The sequence below is a fragment of the Callithrix jacchus genome, chromosome 22 (genome assembly GCF_049354715.1).
Source record: "Callithrix jacchus isolate 240 chromosome 22, calJac240_pri, whole genome shotgun sequence".
NCBI lineage: Eukaryota > Metazoa > Chordata > Mammalia > Primates > Cebidae > Callithrix > Callithrix jacchus.
The window spans coordinates 13216509-13234747 of record NC_133523.1 but is presented as its reverse complement, the minus strand read 5'-3'; the positions used below and the strand labels follow the sequence as shown (position 1 = coordinate 13234747).

At 54.3% G+C, this 18239-nt stretch overlaps 1 protein-coding gene across 12 annotated transcripts in view; it reads right to left on the bottom strand.

Annotated features, from left to right (window-relative positions):
- Positions 1-17669, bottom strand: part of PKN1 (protein kinase N1) — a 41370-nt gene extending 23701 nt beyond the window's left edge. The window contains exons 1-6 of one of the 12 annotated variants that reach the window (XM_054249459.2): positions 16966-17405; positions 15852-15916; positions 14968-15056; positions 8716-9016; positions 5544-5695; positions 1912-2047 (exon numbers count right to left, since the gene is read on the bottom strand). In XM_054249459.2, the coding sequence (XP_054105434.2) occupies positions 1912-2047; positions 5544-5695; positions 8716-9016; positions 14968-15056; positions 15852-15916; positions 16966-17390 (1168 nt within the window). In that variant the 5' untranslated portion in view covers positions 17391-17405. Of the gene's footprint in view, positions 1-1911; positions 2048-5543; positions 5696-8715; positions 9017-9755; positions 9990-14967; positions 15057-15851; positions 15917-16391; positions 16747-16777; positions 17485-17571 lie in introns of those variants that run through there. The other 11 variants (XM_078360783.1, XM_078360785.1, XM_078360784.1 and 8 more) reach the window with 11 other exon arrangements.
- Positions 17670-18239: the final 570 nt, after the last annotated feature.

Here is an 18239-nt window from a genome sequence, read left to right as displayed (position 1 = left end):
AGGCTGGTCTCAAACTCCTGACCTCAAATGATCCACCCCCTCAGCTTCCAAAATGTTGGGATTACAGGCGTGAGCCACTGCATCTAGCTGAGGCTGCGTTTATAAGGCAACGTGCCTGTGACTATCAACTTCCCTGCGACTGTGTCTGTGTTATTGGTGTCCCAGTGAGTGACACGTGGGCACGGGGTGACTGTGAGTGTGACTCTCCGAGACCAAGTGCCAGGGTCATTATTCAGAATAGTCAGGCCAAGCGTGGTGGCTCACATCTGTAATCCCAGCACTTTGGGAGACTGAGGCGGGTGGATCACAGGTTAGGAGTTCGAGACCAGCCTGACCAACATGCTGAAACCCATCTCTACTAAAAAATACAAAAATTAGCCTGGCATGGTGGCAAGGGCCTGTAATCCTAGCTACTTGGGAGGCTGAGGTAGGAGAACTGCTTGAACCCGGGAGGCAGAGGTTGCAGTGAGCCAAGATTGCACCAATGCACTCCAGCCTGAGCAATAGAGTGAGACCCTGTCTCAAAAAAAAAAAAGAGTTATTTTAATAAGACCGTCCTAGGAAACTACAACCATGAGTAAGCGTGATCTGTGGGTGACAAATGTCCTACACCTGTGTGACTGTGTCCTTGTGCCTCTCCCTGTGCCACTCGGTGACTGTGTCCCTATGACTTCACACTGGGTGTGAGAACACACTCAAGTTTTTTCCCTGTGACATTGGGTCTCTATGCCTGTGGCTGTCAGTGAAACTGACTTGCCTGTGTGACAACGTGATGGCATTTCTTCACCTGTCCCTATGCTTTACCATATGGCAGTGTGATTATGTTTTGATTCTCCCTGGGCTCTACTTAGAGCCTGGACTGGACTCAAGCGAGCCTCCTATCTCAGCCTCCTGAGTGAGTAGCTGAGACCACAGGTGCATGCCACCATGCCCAGCTAATTAAAAAAAATTTAGGCTGGGTGTAGTGGCTCACGCCTGTAATCCCAGCACTTTGGGAGGCCAAGGTGGGCAAATCACCTGAGGTCAGAATTTCAAGACCAGCCTGGCCAACATGATGAAACCCCATCTCTACTAAAAACACAAAAAATTAGTGAGGCATGGTGGCACACGCCGGTAATCCCAGCTACTTGGGAGGCTGAGGCAGAAGGATTGCTTGAACCCAGGAGGCAGTGGTCATAGGGAGCCAAGATCACATCACTGCACTCCAGCCTGGATGAGGAAGTGACTCTGTCAAAAACCGGAAACACACATCAGTAGTATGGACGAAGACAGCCCTGCACACAATACACCAAGATCCTGTCACATATTCAGGCTGACAATCCCAGCAAGTTGAGTTTGGGAGACACCCCCAGGCATTCATACACACAGATGCACACAGAAACACACACACATGCACACGCCAGGCATACTCACAGTTCTGCACACAGAGGGGCTGTGGTGACAAGACAACCACCTGATGCAGGGGCCCACACCTTCTTTTTGGTAGTCAGATTGCTGGCCAGGTGCAGTGGCTCACGCCTGTAATCCCAGCACTCTGGGAAGTTGAGGTGGGTGGATCACCTGAGGTCAGGAGTTCAAGACCAGCCTGGCCAACATAGTGAAACCCCATCTCTACTAAAAATACAAAAATTAGCCAGGTGTGGTGGCAGACACCTGTAATCCCAGCTACTCGGGAAGCTGAGGCAGGAGAATCGCTTGAACCCGGGAGGCAGAGGCTGCAGTGAACCGAGATCACACCACTGCACTCCAGCCCAGGTGAGACTCCATATCAAAAAAAAAAAGTCAGATAGCAAATAATTTTGACTTTACAGCCCACAAGGCTCTGTTGTACTACTCGACTCTGCTGTTGTGATGTAAAAGGAATCAAAAACATAGCAAATGAATGGGCATGACTATGTACCAATAACTCACCTTGGGTCTCATCCGGGGCCGCCTGGCTCTCCAGCTGGCCGGCCTGCAGTGCCCGGCGGAGTTGCATGCGGATGATGTCTATCTTGGTCTTACTGTCCTGCAACATCTGCTGGGCTGTCAGCAGCAGCTTCCGGTCCTGGAGGCAGACAGGCTGTGAGAGGAAGGCTAGGTGGCTGGGGTCCGGCCACACCTCACAGGTCCTAGATGATGTGTGGATGTAACAACACACATTTGCAGGCTGGGCACGGTGCCTCACACCTGTAATCCCAGCACTTATGGAGGCCGAGGCGGGTGGATCACTGAGCCCAGGAGTTCGACACCAGCTTGGGCAACCCATGGCAAGACCCTGTCTCCACAAAAAATATAAAACTCAGCTGGGCTTGGTGGCGTGCACCTGTAATCCCGGCTACTCAGAGCTGAGGCGGGAAGATCACTCAAGCCCAGGAGTTGGAGGCTGCAGTGAGCTGAGACTGCATCGCTGTCCTCCAGCCTGAGCAACAGAGCAAGACCCTGTCTCAAAGTAAAGAAATAAATAAGTAAATAAATGCACTTCCGTGCATTCCTGGGTACCATGGCGTGACATAGTCCATGGGGTTTGGATCCTGGCTCTGCCACCTAATATCTCTGTGACTTCCAGCAAGCCAGTCAACCTCTCTTGGCGGCAATTAATTAATTAATTAATTATATTTTATTTTGTTGAGACAGAATCTCACTCTGTTGCGTAGTCTGGAGTGCAGTGGCGCAATCTCAGCTTCCTGCAACCTCCGCCTCCCAGGTTCAACCGATTCTCTTGCCTCAGCTCCCGAGTAGCTGGGATTACAGGCATGCACCACCATGCCCAGCTAATTTTCGTATTCTTTTTAGTAGAGCTGGGGTTTCACCATGTTGGCCAGGCTGATCTCGAACCCCTGACCTCAAGTGATCCACCTGCCTTGGCCTCCCAACATGCTGGGATTACAGGCATAAGTCACCACCTGGCCTACTCTACTCATTTTCATTGGGTCAGTATCACTCCCGGGGGGGCAGAAATTCTTTCTTAGGAGGTGAGAAACTCTTTTTTTGTTGTTGTTTTTGTTTTTGTTATTGAGAAGGAGTCTTGCTCTGCTGCTAGGCTGGAGTGCAACCGTGCAATCTCAGCTCACTGCAACTTCCGCCTCCCAGGATCAAGCGATTCTCCTGCCTCAGCCTCCTGAATAGCTGGGATTACAGGCATGTGCCATCACGCCCAGCTAATTTTTAGTATTTTTAGTAGAAACGGGGTTTCACCACGTTGGCCAGGCTGGTCTTGAGCTCCTGACCTCATGATCTACCCACCTCAGCCTCCCAAAGTGATGGGATTACAGGCATGAGCCACCGCGCCCGGCCAGGAGATGAGAAACTCTTATTCTTTTTGTATATAATGCTCAGATACACATACAAAAATATGCGATTGATCTAGACTGTACATTTTCATAGAATGGTGTTCAATTACTTGTACACAGGTGTTCATAGCAAAACTATTCACAATTGCTAGAAAGGTGGCAAGAGCCAAATGTTCATCAATTGATGAATGGGGTGCAGTGGCTCACATCTGTAATCCCAGCACCTTGGGAGGTCAAGGCAGGAGGATTGCTTGAGCCCAGGAGTTCAAGTCCAGCCTGGGCAACATAGTGAGACCCCTATCTCTATAAAAATAAAAATAAAATAAAATAATGTCAGGCCAGGTGAGGTGCCTCACATCTGTAATCCCATCACTTTGGGAGGCCAACGTGGGCAGATGACCTGAGGTCAGGAGTTAGAGACTGGCCTGACCAATATGGTGAAACCTCGTCTCTACCAAAAGCACAAAAATTAACGGGGCATGGTAGCACATGCATGTAATCCCAGGTACCTGGGATGCTGAGGCAGGAGAATCACTTGAACTAGGAGGCAGAGGTTGCAGTGAGCCGAGATCATGCCACTGCACTTCAGCCTAGGCGATAGAGTTAGACTCCATCTCAAAAAATAAATAAATAAAATAATGTAATTTTTAAAAATCCATGCAGTGTATCCTTCCATATGACATTCACAGGGGAGGACATGCACACAGCAACCTGTGAGTCTGGACCTGATTTCTCCAGCCAGCCTGTGCTTGTGGTGTGGGAATCTCTGGGTGTTGATGCAGACCTGCATGTTCCCAGAACTGATTGGCAGGACGGGAAATGTGAGTGTGTTTGTGGCCGTGTGCACCAACCTCTGGGTATGGATGTGAGAGAGAGAGAGAGGAGAGAGAGAGAGAGAGAGAGACAGAGAGAGAGAGAGAGAGAGAGAGAGAGAGAGAGAGAGAGTGTGTGTGTGTGTGTGTGTGTGTGTATCCAGATGTGGCTGTGGTGCGATTCTCCATGTGTTCCTAGATGCTGTTACTGATGTGTGTCCCTAGTATGAGAAAGTCTCTGTGTGTGAGTGTGTGTGTGTCTAGATGTTTTGATAATGGTGTGTGTGTATGTCAAGGCATTGACATGACTGTGTGTGCTTGTAATAGGGGACACCGTCAGCAGTGAGGGGTTGTATGTTTCCCTGACTGTGGGTGCACTTGAGGCCCTGCATGGGGACTCTGTGGGGAAGGGAGACAATCTATCACGTGTCTGACATCACTCACAGTCATGTTTCCTATACACCCCCATGAGCTGCCCATACCTGAGTCCTGCCAGCAAGTCACACCCATCTGTCAGTATGTCCCCAACCCAGAGGGTCCCAGCCTCCCATGGGGCAGCTGTAGGCTGCACCCTGTGCCCCCCAGCCTGTGATCTGCTCACAGGTGTGTGCATACATGTGCGGTGTGTGTGCAGATATATCAGTGGGTGAGTGTGCACACATGGGCGTGTACACGTGCATGTGCACTGCAAATGTGTATGTGCAGGTGTGTGTGCATAAGCAAAGGGCAGGTGTGGGTACACAAGCAGGTGTGTGCATGTGCAGGTATGTGTGCATGCACATGGGGTGTAGGTACACAGGCTGGTGTGTGCACATGTGGGTGTGTGCAAGTGTGCATGAATGTGCATCTGTGTGTGCACATTCAAGTATGTGTGTACACATGCAGGTAGGTGTGTGCATGTACAAATGTGGGGGTACATGCCAGTGAGTGTTTGCATGTACAGGTGTGGGTGCAGATTCGAGTGGGTGTGTCCACACATGGACAGGTGTGTACACGTATGGGTGGGTGTGCACGTGTGGGTGTGCATACACAGGTGTGGGTGCAGATTCCCGTGGGTGTGTGCACACACGGACAAGTGTATACACATGCGGGTGGGTGTGCAGGTGTGGGTGGAGTGTGAGTGCACAGGTGTGGTGTGCGCATTTGAGTGGGTGTGTACACATGCGGGTGGGTGTGCAGGTGTGGAGTGTGCATTTGTGTGGGTGTGTGCACAGGTGTGGTGTGCGCATTTGAGTGGGTATGTACACATTCGGGTGGGTGTGCAGGTATGGAGTGTGCATTTGTGTGGGTGTGTGCACATGCAGGTGGGTGTGCAGGTGTGGTGTGTGCACAGGTGTGGTATGTGCATCTGTGTGGGTGTGTGCACATGCAAGTGGGTGTGCAGGTGTGGTGTGTGCATTTGGGTGGGTGTGCACAGGTGTGGTGTGTGCACATGGCATGTGTGCACGTGCTGTCTCACCTTAGTGCTGCCATTGCTGTAGGTCTGGATCATGTTCTCTGCCCCCTGCTTCACCTTCAGCTCAATGGCCAACTGCTTCTCCAGGCCCGCCACACGGCTCAGGTTGGTGGCCGAGCAGGCAGGGCCACCCGCACCCGGGGACTGGGGGCCATCTGGAGGCGACAGGTGGGAGAGAGTCACTACACGTCATCACCTCGGTCTGCCTGGGAGGCTTTACCCTCAGCCCAGCCTGGGCATTGCCCCTGGGGAATAGGGGATGGGGAGCTGTGGACCAGCAGACAGGCAGGCAGGGGGATACCAGGGCCCAGGGGTCTATCCCCTTGCCCTCCCAGGGAAACCCCTCAAGGCTGGGGCAGACCCAGGATGAATGAGTGTGGGCAGGCACCCAGGTGTACAAGCGTGTCTGTGGTGCTGGTTCCACTGCACTTGGGAGGCCTGTGAGTAACTACATACATGGCTTGTGTGAACCTATGGATGTGGGAGTGGTGCCATCTGGGAGCTGCAGGGTGTTGGCATGGCTGAGTGTGTGTCTCCCTAGGTTTCAGCTTGACTCTGTGAGACACCGTGTGTTAGAACAACTGTCTGAGACTGTGCGTGTTGGGAGAGGCTCTGTGTACATTTCTGACTGGTGCTACAACTGTGAGTTCAGAGCTCCAGTTTGGTATGACCAAGCCTCCAGATACGTGTGTCTGCATGAGTCTCTGGAGAGTGGTGTGATACTGAAGGGGACCCTGGGTGCAGAAATGACTGAAGCCGGGCGCAGTGGCTCACTCCTGTAATCCTAGCACTTTGGGAGGCCGAGGCAGGCGGACTGTCTGAGGTCAGGAGTTAAAGACCACCCTGGCCAACATGGTAAAACTCCATCTCTAGTACTAAAAATACAAAAATTAGCCAAGGCTGGGCATGGTGGCGCACACCTGTAATCCCAGCATTTTAGGAGGCCAAGGCAGATGGATCACCTGACAGCAGGGGTGCAAGACCAGCCTGGCCAATATGGTAAAACCCTGCATCTACTGAAAATACAAAAATTAGCTGGGCATGGTGGCAGAGGGCTCTAATCCCAGCTACTTGAGAGGCTGAGGCAAGAGAATCACTTGAACCCGGGAGGTAGAGGTTGCAGTGAGCCGAGATTGTGTTCTGCACTCCAGGTTGGGCGACAGAGTGAGACTCCATCCCCACCCGCTCTCCACCAAAAAAAACCCAAAAGACCAGGTGGTTCATGCCTATAATCCCAGCGCTTTGGGATACCAAGGCGGGTGGATCACCTGAGGTCAGGAGTTCGATACCAGCTTGACCAACATGAAAAAACCCATCTCTACTAAAAATACAAAATTAGCCAGGGGTGGTGGCACATGCCTATAATCCCAGCTACTTAGGAGGCTGAGGCAGGAGAATCACTTGAACCCGGGAGGTGGATTGTGGTGAGCCAAGATCATGCCATTGCACTCCAGCCTGGGCAAAACTCCATCTCAAAAAAAAACCAGAGTGATTGTTTGAGGTCTGGGATGCTGTCTCAACTCTGCTCCTGAGTGCTGATGTGACAGTGCCGTTCTCCAGTAGCTGACATGCTTGTGTCTATGGAAGGACTGGGTATGGGCATAAGTGCTGTGGCATCATCAAGCTTCACCTGACTGTGGGTATAAGCCTCTGACTGTTGGGACTGTGTACGTCTGTAAGGGTTCAGCGGCTGAGTATGTGAATCTCTGAGGCTTGGTGTGACTGACTGCACAGGTCGGTACTGTCTATGTTGGTGTGTCTATATTTCTCTGGGTGTTGGGTGACAGTATATAAGCCTTTGGGTGTTGTCATGACTCTGCGAGAGTCTATAAAATTTTATTTTCTTTATTATTATTATTATTATTTGAGATGGAGTCTCGTTCTGTCACCCAGGCTGGAGTGCAGTGGCACGATCTCAGCTCACCGCAAACTCTGCCTCTTGGGTTCAAGCGATTCCCCTGCTTTAGCCTCCCTAGTAGCTGGGATTACAGGCAAGCACCATCACGCCTGGCTAATTTTTCTGTTTTTAGTAGAGACGGGGTTTTGCTATGTTGGCCAGGCTGGTCTCAAACTCCTGACCTCAAGTGATCTGCCCACCTTAGCCTCCCAAAGTGCTGGGATTACAGCTGTGAGCCACTGTGCCCAGCTGTTTTGTTTTGTTTCCTTGAGACAGGCTGAGGCAGGTGGATCACAAGGTCAGGAGATCAAAATCATTCTGGACCACATGGTGAAACTCCGTCACCACTAAAAATACAAAACATTAGCTGGGCACGGTGGCCCATGCCTGTAGTCCTAGCTACTTGGGAGGCTGAGGCAGGAGAATTGCTTGAACCCCGGATGTGGAGGTTGCAGTGAGCTAAGATTGCGCCACTGCACTCCAGCCTGGTGAGAGACCGAGACTTCATCTAAGAAAAAAAAAAAGGGAAATTGGCTGGGCGTGGTGGCTCATGCCTGTAATCCAAGCACTTTGGAGGCCAAAGCAGGAGGATCACCTGAGGTCGGGAGTTCAAGACCAGCCTGACCAACATGGTGAAACCCCATCTTAAAATAAATAAATAAATAAATAATTTTTTTTTTTAAAAAAGGAAATTTAGCCAGGAGCAGTGGTGCATGCCTGTAGTCCCAGCTACCTGAGAGGCTGAGATTGGAAGGATCCCTTGAGCCCAAGAGGTCAAGGCTGTAGTATATCATGACTGCATCTGTGAACAGCTGTACTCCAGACTGGGCAACAGAGGGCACATCTTTTTTTTTTTTTTTTTTTTTTTGAGAGGGGGTCTCATTCTGTCGCCCAGGCTGGGGTGCAATGGTGTGATCTCGGCTCACTGCAGCTTCCACCTCAGTTCAAGAGATTCTCCTGCCTCAGCTTCCCAAGTAGCTGGAAATACAGGTGCCCGCCACCACGCTCAGTTAATTTTTGTATTTTTATTTATTTGGGGAAAAAAAAAAAGAAAGAATGTTTAAAAAGATGTGTGCAGGCCAGGGGTGCACAGTCTTGTGTTACCCCGTGCTGGCATGGCTGTGTGTACCTCTCTAAGTGTTGATGGCTGGGTGGGTCATGGCATGCATCTCCCTGGGGGTCTGTGGAGATGGGTTAAGCTGGCTCTGGAGACCATGGGTGAGCCGGTGGGCACTGGAACCCCTGGAGTCCCACATCCCTGGGGGCACCCCTGCTCACCGTTGGTGGCCGCTGGGTCGGGCAGCACCACATGGGCGTGCAGCTCCTGCAGCTGCTGGTGCAGCAGGTCGAGGCGGCGGGAGGAGCCCCGAAGCAGCAGCTCCACAGGACCCAGGCTGCGGCCCAGGTCAGTGGTGGCCCGCCGCAGGTTCTCAGCACCCGCCTTCAGCTTCAGCTCCTTGCGGATTTCCCGCCGCAGCCGCTCCCTCTCCAGCTCCAGCTGCTGCTGCACCCCGGGGGCCGCCAGGTCTGCCCCGGCCAAGCCCAGCTGCTCCAGCAGGGACCAGCTTCGAGGCTCACTCTACGGGGGACAGAGCAGGGTCAGTGGAGCCAGGAGGACTCTGGGTACAGACCACATGCAGTCAGCCTGGCCCAGCCTCTGCCCTGGATTGGGGCTCCCAAGACAGGCCTGCTGTACCTCCTCTGACTCCCAAAACTAAAAGGTGAGACGAGGCCCTGACACTGCTTCCTGACCCCACCCCCAAACTGAGAGGTCTCAAGAGCAGGGCCTCTTCTCGTGATCATAGTTTTGCTGTACATTTAAAAAAAAGAAAAGAGCAGGGCCTTGTCACCCCCACCACCACGGTGTCCCTCACATTAAGGGGGTCTCAAGAATAAGATCTATCTCCCTTCTGCCTCCCCCAAACTAGAGGGTCCCAAAGGATGCTCCTTCTTTTCTCTGCTGCTTCCCCAAACTACAATGTCCCAAGGGCAGGCCCTATCTTCTCTCTGCTGTACCCCCAAAACTACGGGGTCCTGAGAACAGGCCCCATCTTCCCTCTACTGTACTCTGGAACTAAGGCATCCTGAGGGCAGGCCTCATCTTTCCTCAGCTACACCCCCAAACCAGGTATCCTGTGGGCAGGCCTCTTTCCTCAGCTACACCCCCAAACTACGGCATCCCAAGGGCAGGTCGAGTCTTCTCTCTGCTGTACCCCCAAACTATGGGGTCTTGAGGACAGGCCTCATCTGCTCTTCTCCTATCTTCAACAACTGGGACCCTGAGCACAGCCCCGTCTCCCTCCTCTCTCTCCACCAACCTGGGAGCTCCGAAGGGCCCTGGATACTCTCATCCGCCAAACAGAGATCTCTGAGGCCAGTGCCCCATCTCCTCTCCTTGCTCCCGAACTGAGAGGTACCCGGGGTAGAACTACCAGCCTATGCCACCTGGGGTCCCCTTCTGCCTGCCCCCACAGGGACCCCGGCCCCCACCTCCAGCTCCGGCTCCAAGGGGGTATCGGCCTCCGCCATCCTGGGTCCGGGCTGAGGGCCCCGCCCTCTTCCTGAACCTCAGCCCCACCAGGGCCTCTTGGCTGCCACTTCCTCTTTCCTGTCAACTCCCAGCACCCCGTGCGTGGGGCCAACTTCAGGGCATCTAAGGGACCTTCCCTTCAGCCACCTCTAGGGCCAAGCCTGCTCCTCTAGATGAAACCCAGGTACAGTCCTTGCTCCCTGTCCCTAAAGAATGTCCAAGGTATAGGCAGTTCGTACATTCACACACTCAGTGTATCCAGGAGGGGATGCAGGCACCAAGGGCTGACGTGAGTTTGCACACACCTTCACATACACATGAGCATGTGCACAGAACACGGCTCACAAGTGTTTGCACACTTTTTCTTTTTTGAGACGGAGCCTCCGTGTTGCCCAGGCTGGAGTGCAGTGGCACGATCTTGGTTCATGGCAACCTCCGCCTCCCAGGTTCAAGCAATTCTCCTGCCTCAGCCTCCCGAGTAGCTGGGAATACAGGTACATACCACCACGCCTGGCTAATTTTTATATTTTTACTAGAGATGGGGCTTCACCATGTTGGCCAGGCTGGTCTTGAACTCCTGACTTCAGGTGATCCACCCAGCTTGGCCTCCCAAAGTGCTGGGATTACAGGCGTGAGCCACCACGCCGGCCTGTGTTTGCACACTTTCATGCCTGCAGGTGTGTGCCTGTAGCACAGGCTCATATAAGTGCACACTTCCATGCTGTGGGTTTGAATGAAACCAAGACCCACACACAGGTGCACACTTCCACACCTGCAGGTGTGTGCCTGGAACATGGGCTCACAGGGTACCCATTCCCATGCCTACCACATACGATGCACCTATTTGCAAACATACACAAGTGCTTATAGGCATCACTCTAGAACCCATACCAGACACACTCCCACCTTCCCGAGGGCACGGCCCACATGCTCATGCATGTGCGCATGCTCACACATGTATGCACGCTCCCTGAGGCCCTCGCAGTGCATCCATGCTCCCACAGGCCTCCAGCCCTGTGACTACCTGCATACGTCCCCTACACCCAGACCCTCCCAACCACCCCTTGTCCCCGCCCGGCTTCCCCTTCAGGGTCAGAAGAGCCACTTCTTCAGAGGCGAGGCCCCCTTCCTGCAGACAGGCCGTCCCACCTTCCTGCTTCCTCTCAGTCCAGTTGCCAACTGTTGCTGACCGTAGCTGAGAGGCCCACGGTCCTGGCCAGCCCGGTGGCACCTCCCTTGGGTGAACACGATTAGGGGACAGCAATGGGAGGCTGGGATAAGACTTCCCAAAACCAGCCAGGCATGGTGGCTCACATCTGTAATCCCAGCACTTTGGGAAGCTGAGGCAGGTGGATCACCTGAGGTTGGGAGTTCAAGACCAGCCTGGCCAACATGGTGAAATTCCGTCTCTACTAAAAATACAAAAAATTAGCCGGACATAGTGGTGCACTCCTGTAATCCCAGCTACTCAGGAGGCTGAGGCAGGAGAATTGCCTGAACCCAGGAGGCGGAGGTTGCAGTGAGCCAAGATTGCGCCATTGCACTCTAGCCTCGGCAAGAAGAGTGAAACCCTGTCTAAAAAAAAAAAAGTTCCCAAAACCAGGCCGGTTATGTTGGCTCACATCTGTATTTCCAGCACTTTGGGAGGCTGGGGTAGGCAGATCACTTGAGGTCAGGAGTTCGAGACCAGCCTGGCCAATATGGTGAAACCCGGTCTCTACTAAAAATACAAAAATTAGCCAGGCATAGTGAAACGTCCAGCTGCTCGGAAGGCTGAGGCAGGAGAATCGCTTGAACCCAGGAGGCGGAGGTTGCAGTGAGTCGAGATCGCACCACTGTACTCCAGCCTGGGCGACAGAGCGAGATTGTCTCCAAAAAAAAAAAAAGAATGCCCCAAATCAACAGCCTACAAAACCACTCGCTAAATACACAGTAACGTTCAAGAACAACTACAGACATGCACCAACTTACGATGGGTGACTGCCTGATAAGCTCATCGTAAGTTGAAAATATCATGTCAAAAATGTATTTAATATACCTTATCTACCAGACATCGCAGTTCACCCTTCGCTACCTTAAATGTGCCCAGAGCACTTATCCAAGCCTACATTTGGGCAAAAATACCTAATATAAAGCTACTTTACAATTAGGTTGAATATCTCATGTAACTTTTTTTTCTTTTTTTGAGTAAGGGTCTTTTTTTTTTTTCTTTTTTCGTGAAATGGAGTTTCGCTTTTGTTACCCAGGCTGGAGTGCAATGGCGCGATCTCGGCTCACTGCAACCTCCGCCTCCTGGGTTCAGGCAATTCTCCTGCCTCAGCCTCCTGAGTAGCTGGGATTACAGGCATGCGCCACCATGCCCAGCTAATTTTTTGTATTTTTAGTAGAGATGGGGTTTCATCATGTTGACCAGGATGGTCTCGATCTCTTGACCTCGTGATCCACTCACCTTGGCCTCCCAAAGTGCTGAGATTATAGGCGTGAGCCACCGCGCCCGGCCTTGAGTCAGGGTCTTACTCTGTCTCCCAGGCTGCAGTGCAATGGTGTGATCCAGGCTCCTTGCAGTCTCTACCTCCCAGGCTCAAACGGTCCTCCCAGCTCAGCCTCCTGAGTAGCTGGGACTATAGGCACGCATCACCACACCTGGCTAATTTTTGTATTTTTCTCTCTTTTTTAAGATGGAGTCCTGCTCTATAACCAGGTTGGAATGCAGTGGTGTGATCTCAGCTTGATGCAACCTCTGCCTCCTGGATTCAAGCAATTCTCCTGCCCCAGCCTCCAGAGTAGCTGGGACTACAGGCGCACGCCACCATGCCTGGCTAATTTTTGTATTTTTAATAGAGACGGGGTTTCACCATGTTGGCCAGGCTGGTCTCAATCTCTTGACCTCATGATCCACCCACCTCAGCCTCCCAAAGTGCCAGAATTACAGACACGTGCCACTGCACCCAGCCTCCAATTTTTGTATTTTTCAAAGACCTGGGGTCTCACTATGTTGCCCAGGCTGATCTCAAACTCTTGGGCTCAAGCAATCCTCCTGCCTTGACCTCCAAAAGTGCTGGGATTACAGGTGTGAGTCCCCCCCAACCCCCCCACCCCGCCTCAATTTGAAATGAGAGCACCCAGATTACAAATGCTGGCTAGGAAATGGCCCCCTGGCATTATCTCCCTCAGCTGGGAGCATCCATTTCGCAGCCAAGGAATGTTATCCTTGGCCCCTAACTGATCTCAAGAGCAGCTGCCCTAGGAAGGAATGACACAGACCAATTGTATCACTCCCACCATCTTACCAACCCTCCCTAATCATCCTGAGGAGCTGCCAACAATCTCCCCACTTCACAGGTGAGGAAAGTGAGGCTCAAGGAAGTAACAGTAGTTTGTTTTTTTGTTTTTGGGGTTTTTTTTTTGTGAAACGGAGTGTCGCTCTGTTGCCCAGGCTTGAGTGCACTGGCACGATCTTGGCCCACTGCAACCTCCAACTCACTGGTACAGACGATTCTCCTGCCTCAGCCTCCTGAGGAGCTGGGATTACAGGCACGTGCCAACCACGCCCAACTATTTTTTGTATTTTTAGTAGACACGATGTTTCACATGTTGGCCAGGCTGGTCTTGAACTCCTGACCTCAAGCGATCAGCCAGCCTCGGCCTCCCAAAGTGCTGAGATTACAAGTGTGAACCACCGTGCCTGGCCAGTAACCCAGTAGTTTTCAATGGAGGGGAGATTTCCTCCCCAAACCCAGGGACATGTGGTGACATACAGAGTCATTTTTGGTTGTCAAACTGTGGGTAGGGAGGTGGCTTCTATCAGGACGAGGCCAGGGATGCTGCTCAGGACCCTGCAGTACTCAGGACAGCCCCCACTGCAAAGAACAACCCAGCCCTCAGTGTCAGCAGTGCTGAGGCCAAAGGTTCACAGATTTGGCCAGGCATAGTGGTTCACATCTGGAACCCCAGCACTTTTGGAGACTGAGGCAGGAGCAGTGCTTTAGGTCAGAAATTGGATAGGTCTGGGCAATATAGAAAATCTCTACAAAATAGAAAAAAGTATTGGAAGGGTATGATGGCACTGCCAAGAGTTTTAGCACTTCAAGAGGATGAGGCCGGAGGATGAGGCCAGATCAGACCAGACTGGGCAAAATGGTGAGACGCCATCTCTACAAAAAATACAAAAATTTGCCAGGTGTGGTGATGTGTGCCTGTACTCCCAACTACTTGGGAGCCCTGAGATGGGAGGCTCGGTTGAGCCCAGGAGGCAGAGGTTGTTGCAGTGGGCCAAGATCACACCACCATACTTCAGCCTGAGCAAAAGAGCCTGTCTCAAAAAAGAAGAAAAGAAAGGCTGGGTGCCGTGGCTCACACCTGTAATCCCAGCACTTCGGGAGGCTAGGCGGGCAGGTCGCTTTGAGCTCAAAAGTTCAAGACCAGCCTAGGCAACATGGCAAAACCTTGTCTACTAAAAATACAAACATTAGCTGGGCATGGTGGTGCCCAGATGGCACCTGTAGTCCCAGCTACTCAGAAGGCTGAGGTGACAGGATGGCTTGAGTCTAGGAGGCAGAGATCACGCAGCTGCACTCCAGCCTGGGTGACAGAGTGAGACCCCAGTCTTAATTTTAAAAAAGAAATAAAGGAAAAAATTAGCCAGGTGTGGCAGTGCACGCCTGTAGTCCTGTAGATCAGGTGTTTGAGGCTGCAGTGAACTAGAATCTCGCCACTGCATTCCAGCCGGGGCAACAGAGCAAGACCCTGTCTCTACAAAAACAAAAACAAATTAGCCAGGTGTGTTGGTCTGTGCCTTTGTCCCAGCTATTTGGGAGGCTGAGGCAGGAAGATCACCTGAGCACCGGAAATCGAGGCTGCAGTGACCTAGGATAGCACCACTGTACTTCCAGCCTGGGTGACAGAGAAGACTCTCTCCCCCAAAATAAATAAATGTAAATAAGTAAATAAATCACGAAGCACATAGATTCACACCCTGAGCCGCTGACCAGGACGCTTACCATAACGCCTTCACCGCAGCCCCGCCTGCAAAGTGCTGGCCAGGTCTTGGTCTCTCTCTCCCATGAACACCCTCTTAGTCCCATTTTTCCTAGGTCAGAACCGAGGCTCAGAGAGGCGAAGGCACCGGGCCCAGGACACACAGCAAGGAAGTGTCAGCACTGGAATTTAAACCCAGGCTCACCGAATACAACCCTTGCTCAGTCAGGCCCCACCCCAATCCCAGCAGGCAGAGCAAGGACACAGCCAAGAGCGGGGCCAGCTCAACTGGGGAAGTCCAGGCAGAGAGGAGAGGTAGCCTCCCTCGGCCCCACCTCCAGCAGCTGAGGGAGGTAACACAGAGAGGGAGGGAGGCTGGGCTCCTGGGTTCTCCTCCCCTGAGTATGACTCACTTCTACCCAGGGCATTGGGGTCACCTGAGGGCCAGCAAGGCAAACCCAGGACTCAGGGGCCTGGCCTGGCCTATGGAGAAGCCCTGTTCCCCCATGGAGCGGAGACCTCAGACCCAGAGGACCTGCCTCCCAGAATCCCCGCCTTGCCAGCACAGCCAGGGACCTAGACCCCCACATCCGGAGATTTCAATGCCTTGGGCGTTTCCGGAATCTGGACAGGACATCCGTTTGCAGGACACAGAACAGACAAGCACACGTTGGGACAGACAGAGGGACAGGGCGGCAGGCCCAAGCAGCCTTGAGAGAGGAAAGACCAGAACAGGGGAAGAGACAGGGGAGGAGATGGGAAGGGGAGACCAGGGCATGGGACAGCCTGTCTGGGTCATGTGTGGGATGCGCCAAGCGCATGCAAGCGCCCGGGAATTCCTACACAGCCTGCTCTGGGCCAGGGGTAGAGGCAAGGACCCCGGCCCATCCCAGCCCTGAGGTCTGACCTTGTGTGATCGGCAACACCAGATACGCCCAGCTCCTCGGCAAGGCCGGCAGGCCATCAGCAGGACTGGGGAGGCGGGAGGGACGGGGGTGACGGGGGTCACGGGGGAGACACAGAGGGGCCGGGGGCAGGTGCAGAAGGAGATGAGAACCCAGTTACACAACAACCACAGGACGGTCAACTGGCTGGTGAGGTGCTAATGGGGACACCGAGGCACAGACATTGCTCAGATTTGGGTCACTTGAACCAAAGAAGGTTGGCAGTCACCCTGGCTATGCTTGTCACAGACGGGGAAGGTGGTGAGTCCAGGGCAGTGATATCCACCAGGTGGCAAAGGGGGAATCTGGCTGGGGGAATCTGTGCCAGTCACGTGTGTGTTGGGGGACTGGGGGTGACCCAGCCCTGCCCAGCCACCATGCAAAGAAGTAGGATTCTATATATGGGAGCACTCCAGCCTGCTGACTGGGACACTCCCCACCCAGGAGAAGATTCCACCAGACAGCACAGAGGGTGGGAGTGGGGGGGTCCCCAGTCCCCTGACCTAATGCAGTGACTCCGGTACTTCCGCCAACAGGTGCCAATCTGGGTGGCGTCTGGAAGATCGTAAAGCTGTCTAGAGGCGGGGGTGGCTGGAGCTTTGTTATGCGGGGGAAGGGCACGGGCCCGGCCCGGCAGCCTCCTCTCCTCCCAGGGCACCGCGCCAGGCACCTGGCCCAGGTGGAGTGGCACCTGCCGGGCACCCAACCCTGGGGAGGGAGATGAGTTTGGGGGGACGAGAGGCACCGGGACTCCCAGCCAGCCACAGACACCCGAAGTCGCGCCGCCACCGCCCCCCTTCTAGTTCTCCCGGAGAGGCCGAGTTTGGGGGTGCGGCAGGGGATTGCCTCTGGGATCGCCCCCCCCCACCAGCCCCGTCCACATCACCACCTGCCGAGAAGGGGGCCTCGCTGGCTCCACAGTCATGGCCCAGGGAGGGGGCGCCCGGCGCTCCTCAGGTCCCCGCCCTCGCCACCCGGGTCCGGTTTGGGGGGCTGGGGGGGTCTCACCCGGCAGCGCGCGGACCGGGTCCCCGCGCTGTCCGGTCGCCCCGCGACTCCAGACGCAGGTGCGCCTACCTGCACGGCGTCGCTGGCCATGTCCTCGTGCCGCCCGCCAGGGGTCCCCACGCGGAGGGAGGGGCGGCGAGAGGAGCGCGCGTGCGCCCCAGGCGCGGCGGGGAGGGGGCGGGCGCGGCGCGACCCTCCCCGGCGCGCGGCCCACTCCGGCCTGCTCGGCTCCGGCCCCGCCTGGCCAGGCCGCCGCGTCCCCGCGCCGCGCCCTCCGGCCCCAGCGGCCGCCGGGCCCGGTCACGTGACCCCGGAGGTCGGCGCCCGGGGAGGGGGCGGGGCCGAGTGGGGAGGGGCTCCCAGAGGCCCCCGGGGCTGCGGGGTCCCGCCCGCCCGCCCCCTCGGTCTCCCGAGACCCGAGCGCCCCCATCGGCGCCCCGCCTTGCCTTTTTCCGGGTCCCGCGACGACCGCAAGCTTCCGAGGGGTCCCTCATTGGAGCGCGCGGGAACCCGAGGAGAACGGTTCCCCGCGTTCAAACGGAGAGCGGCCAAGGCCTTTGGGCCTCCCGGGACCCCTGAAAAAACAACCTCCCCACCCCACCCCGGTGCATTTGCAGGCTCGGAATGCCAGCATCTGTGGTCCCCTATTCAAGGGCATGGAAGGTTCCCCGTTACCTGGAGACAAGCTCTAGGTAGATCTGCATTAAAATCCCAGCGCTCCACGCCTCGGGGAAACCAAACCCTTCAGAGCAGCTCATCAGTGAAATGGGAATGAGGCACCCGCCTCTTGGGTGTCGGTAAAATTCAATGAGACAGTGCAGGCCAAGCGCACACTAGACGCTCAGTAAGTGTTGCCTGCTGCCACTTTTAATGCTATCGTTATTGTTTGTTGTTTTGCTGTTGGTTTGGGGACAGAGTTTCGCTTGGTTGCCCAGGTTGGAGTGCAGTAATGGCGCGATCTAGGCTCACTGCAACCTCCGCCTCCCTGGTTTAAGTGATTCTCCTGCCTCAGCCTCCCGTGGTGGGATTCCAGGCGCCCCACCACGCCCGGCTAATTTTTGTATTTTTAGTAGAGACGGGGTTTCACCGTGTTTGACCAGGCTAGTCTCAAACTCCTGACCTCAGGTGATCTCCCACCCTCCTCCGCCTCGTGCTCCCAAGTGCTGGGATTACAGGCGTGAGCCATCGCGCCCGGCGTCTATTATTGTTATTGTTATTAAAAGAGGTTTGAATCCCAACTCGCTGTTCATCCTGGGGACGTCTGTGGCCTCTGAGTTTCAGTTCTCCCCGCTATAAAATGGGCACCGCCTTCTTTTTCGGGGCTGTTGCATGCAGATGGCGCT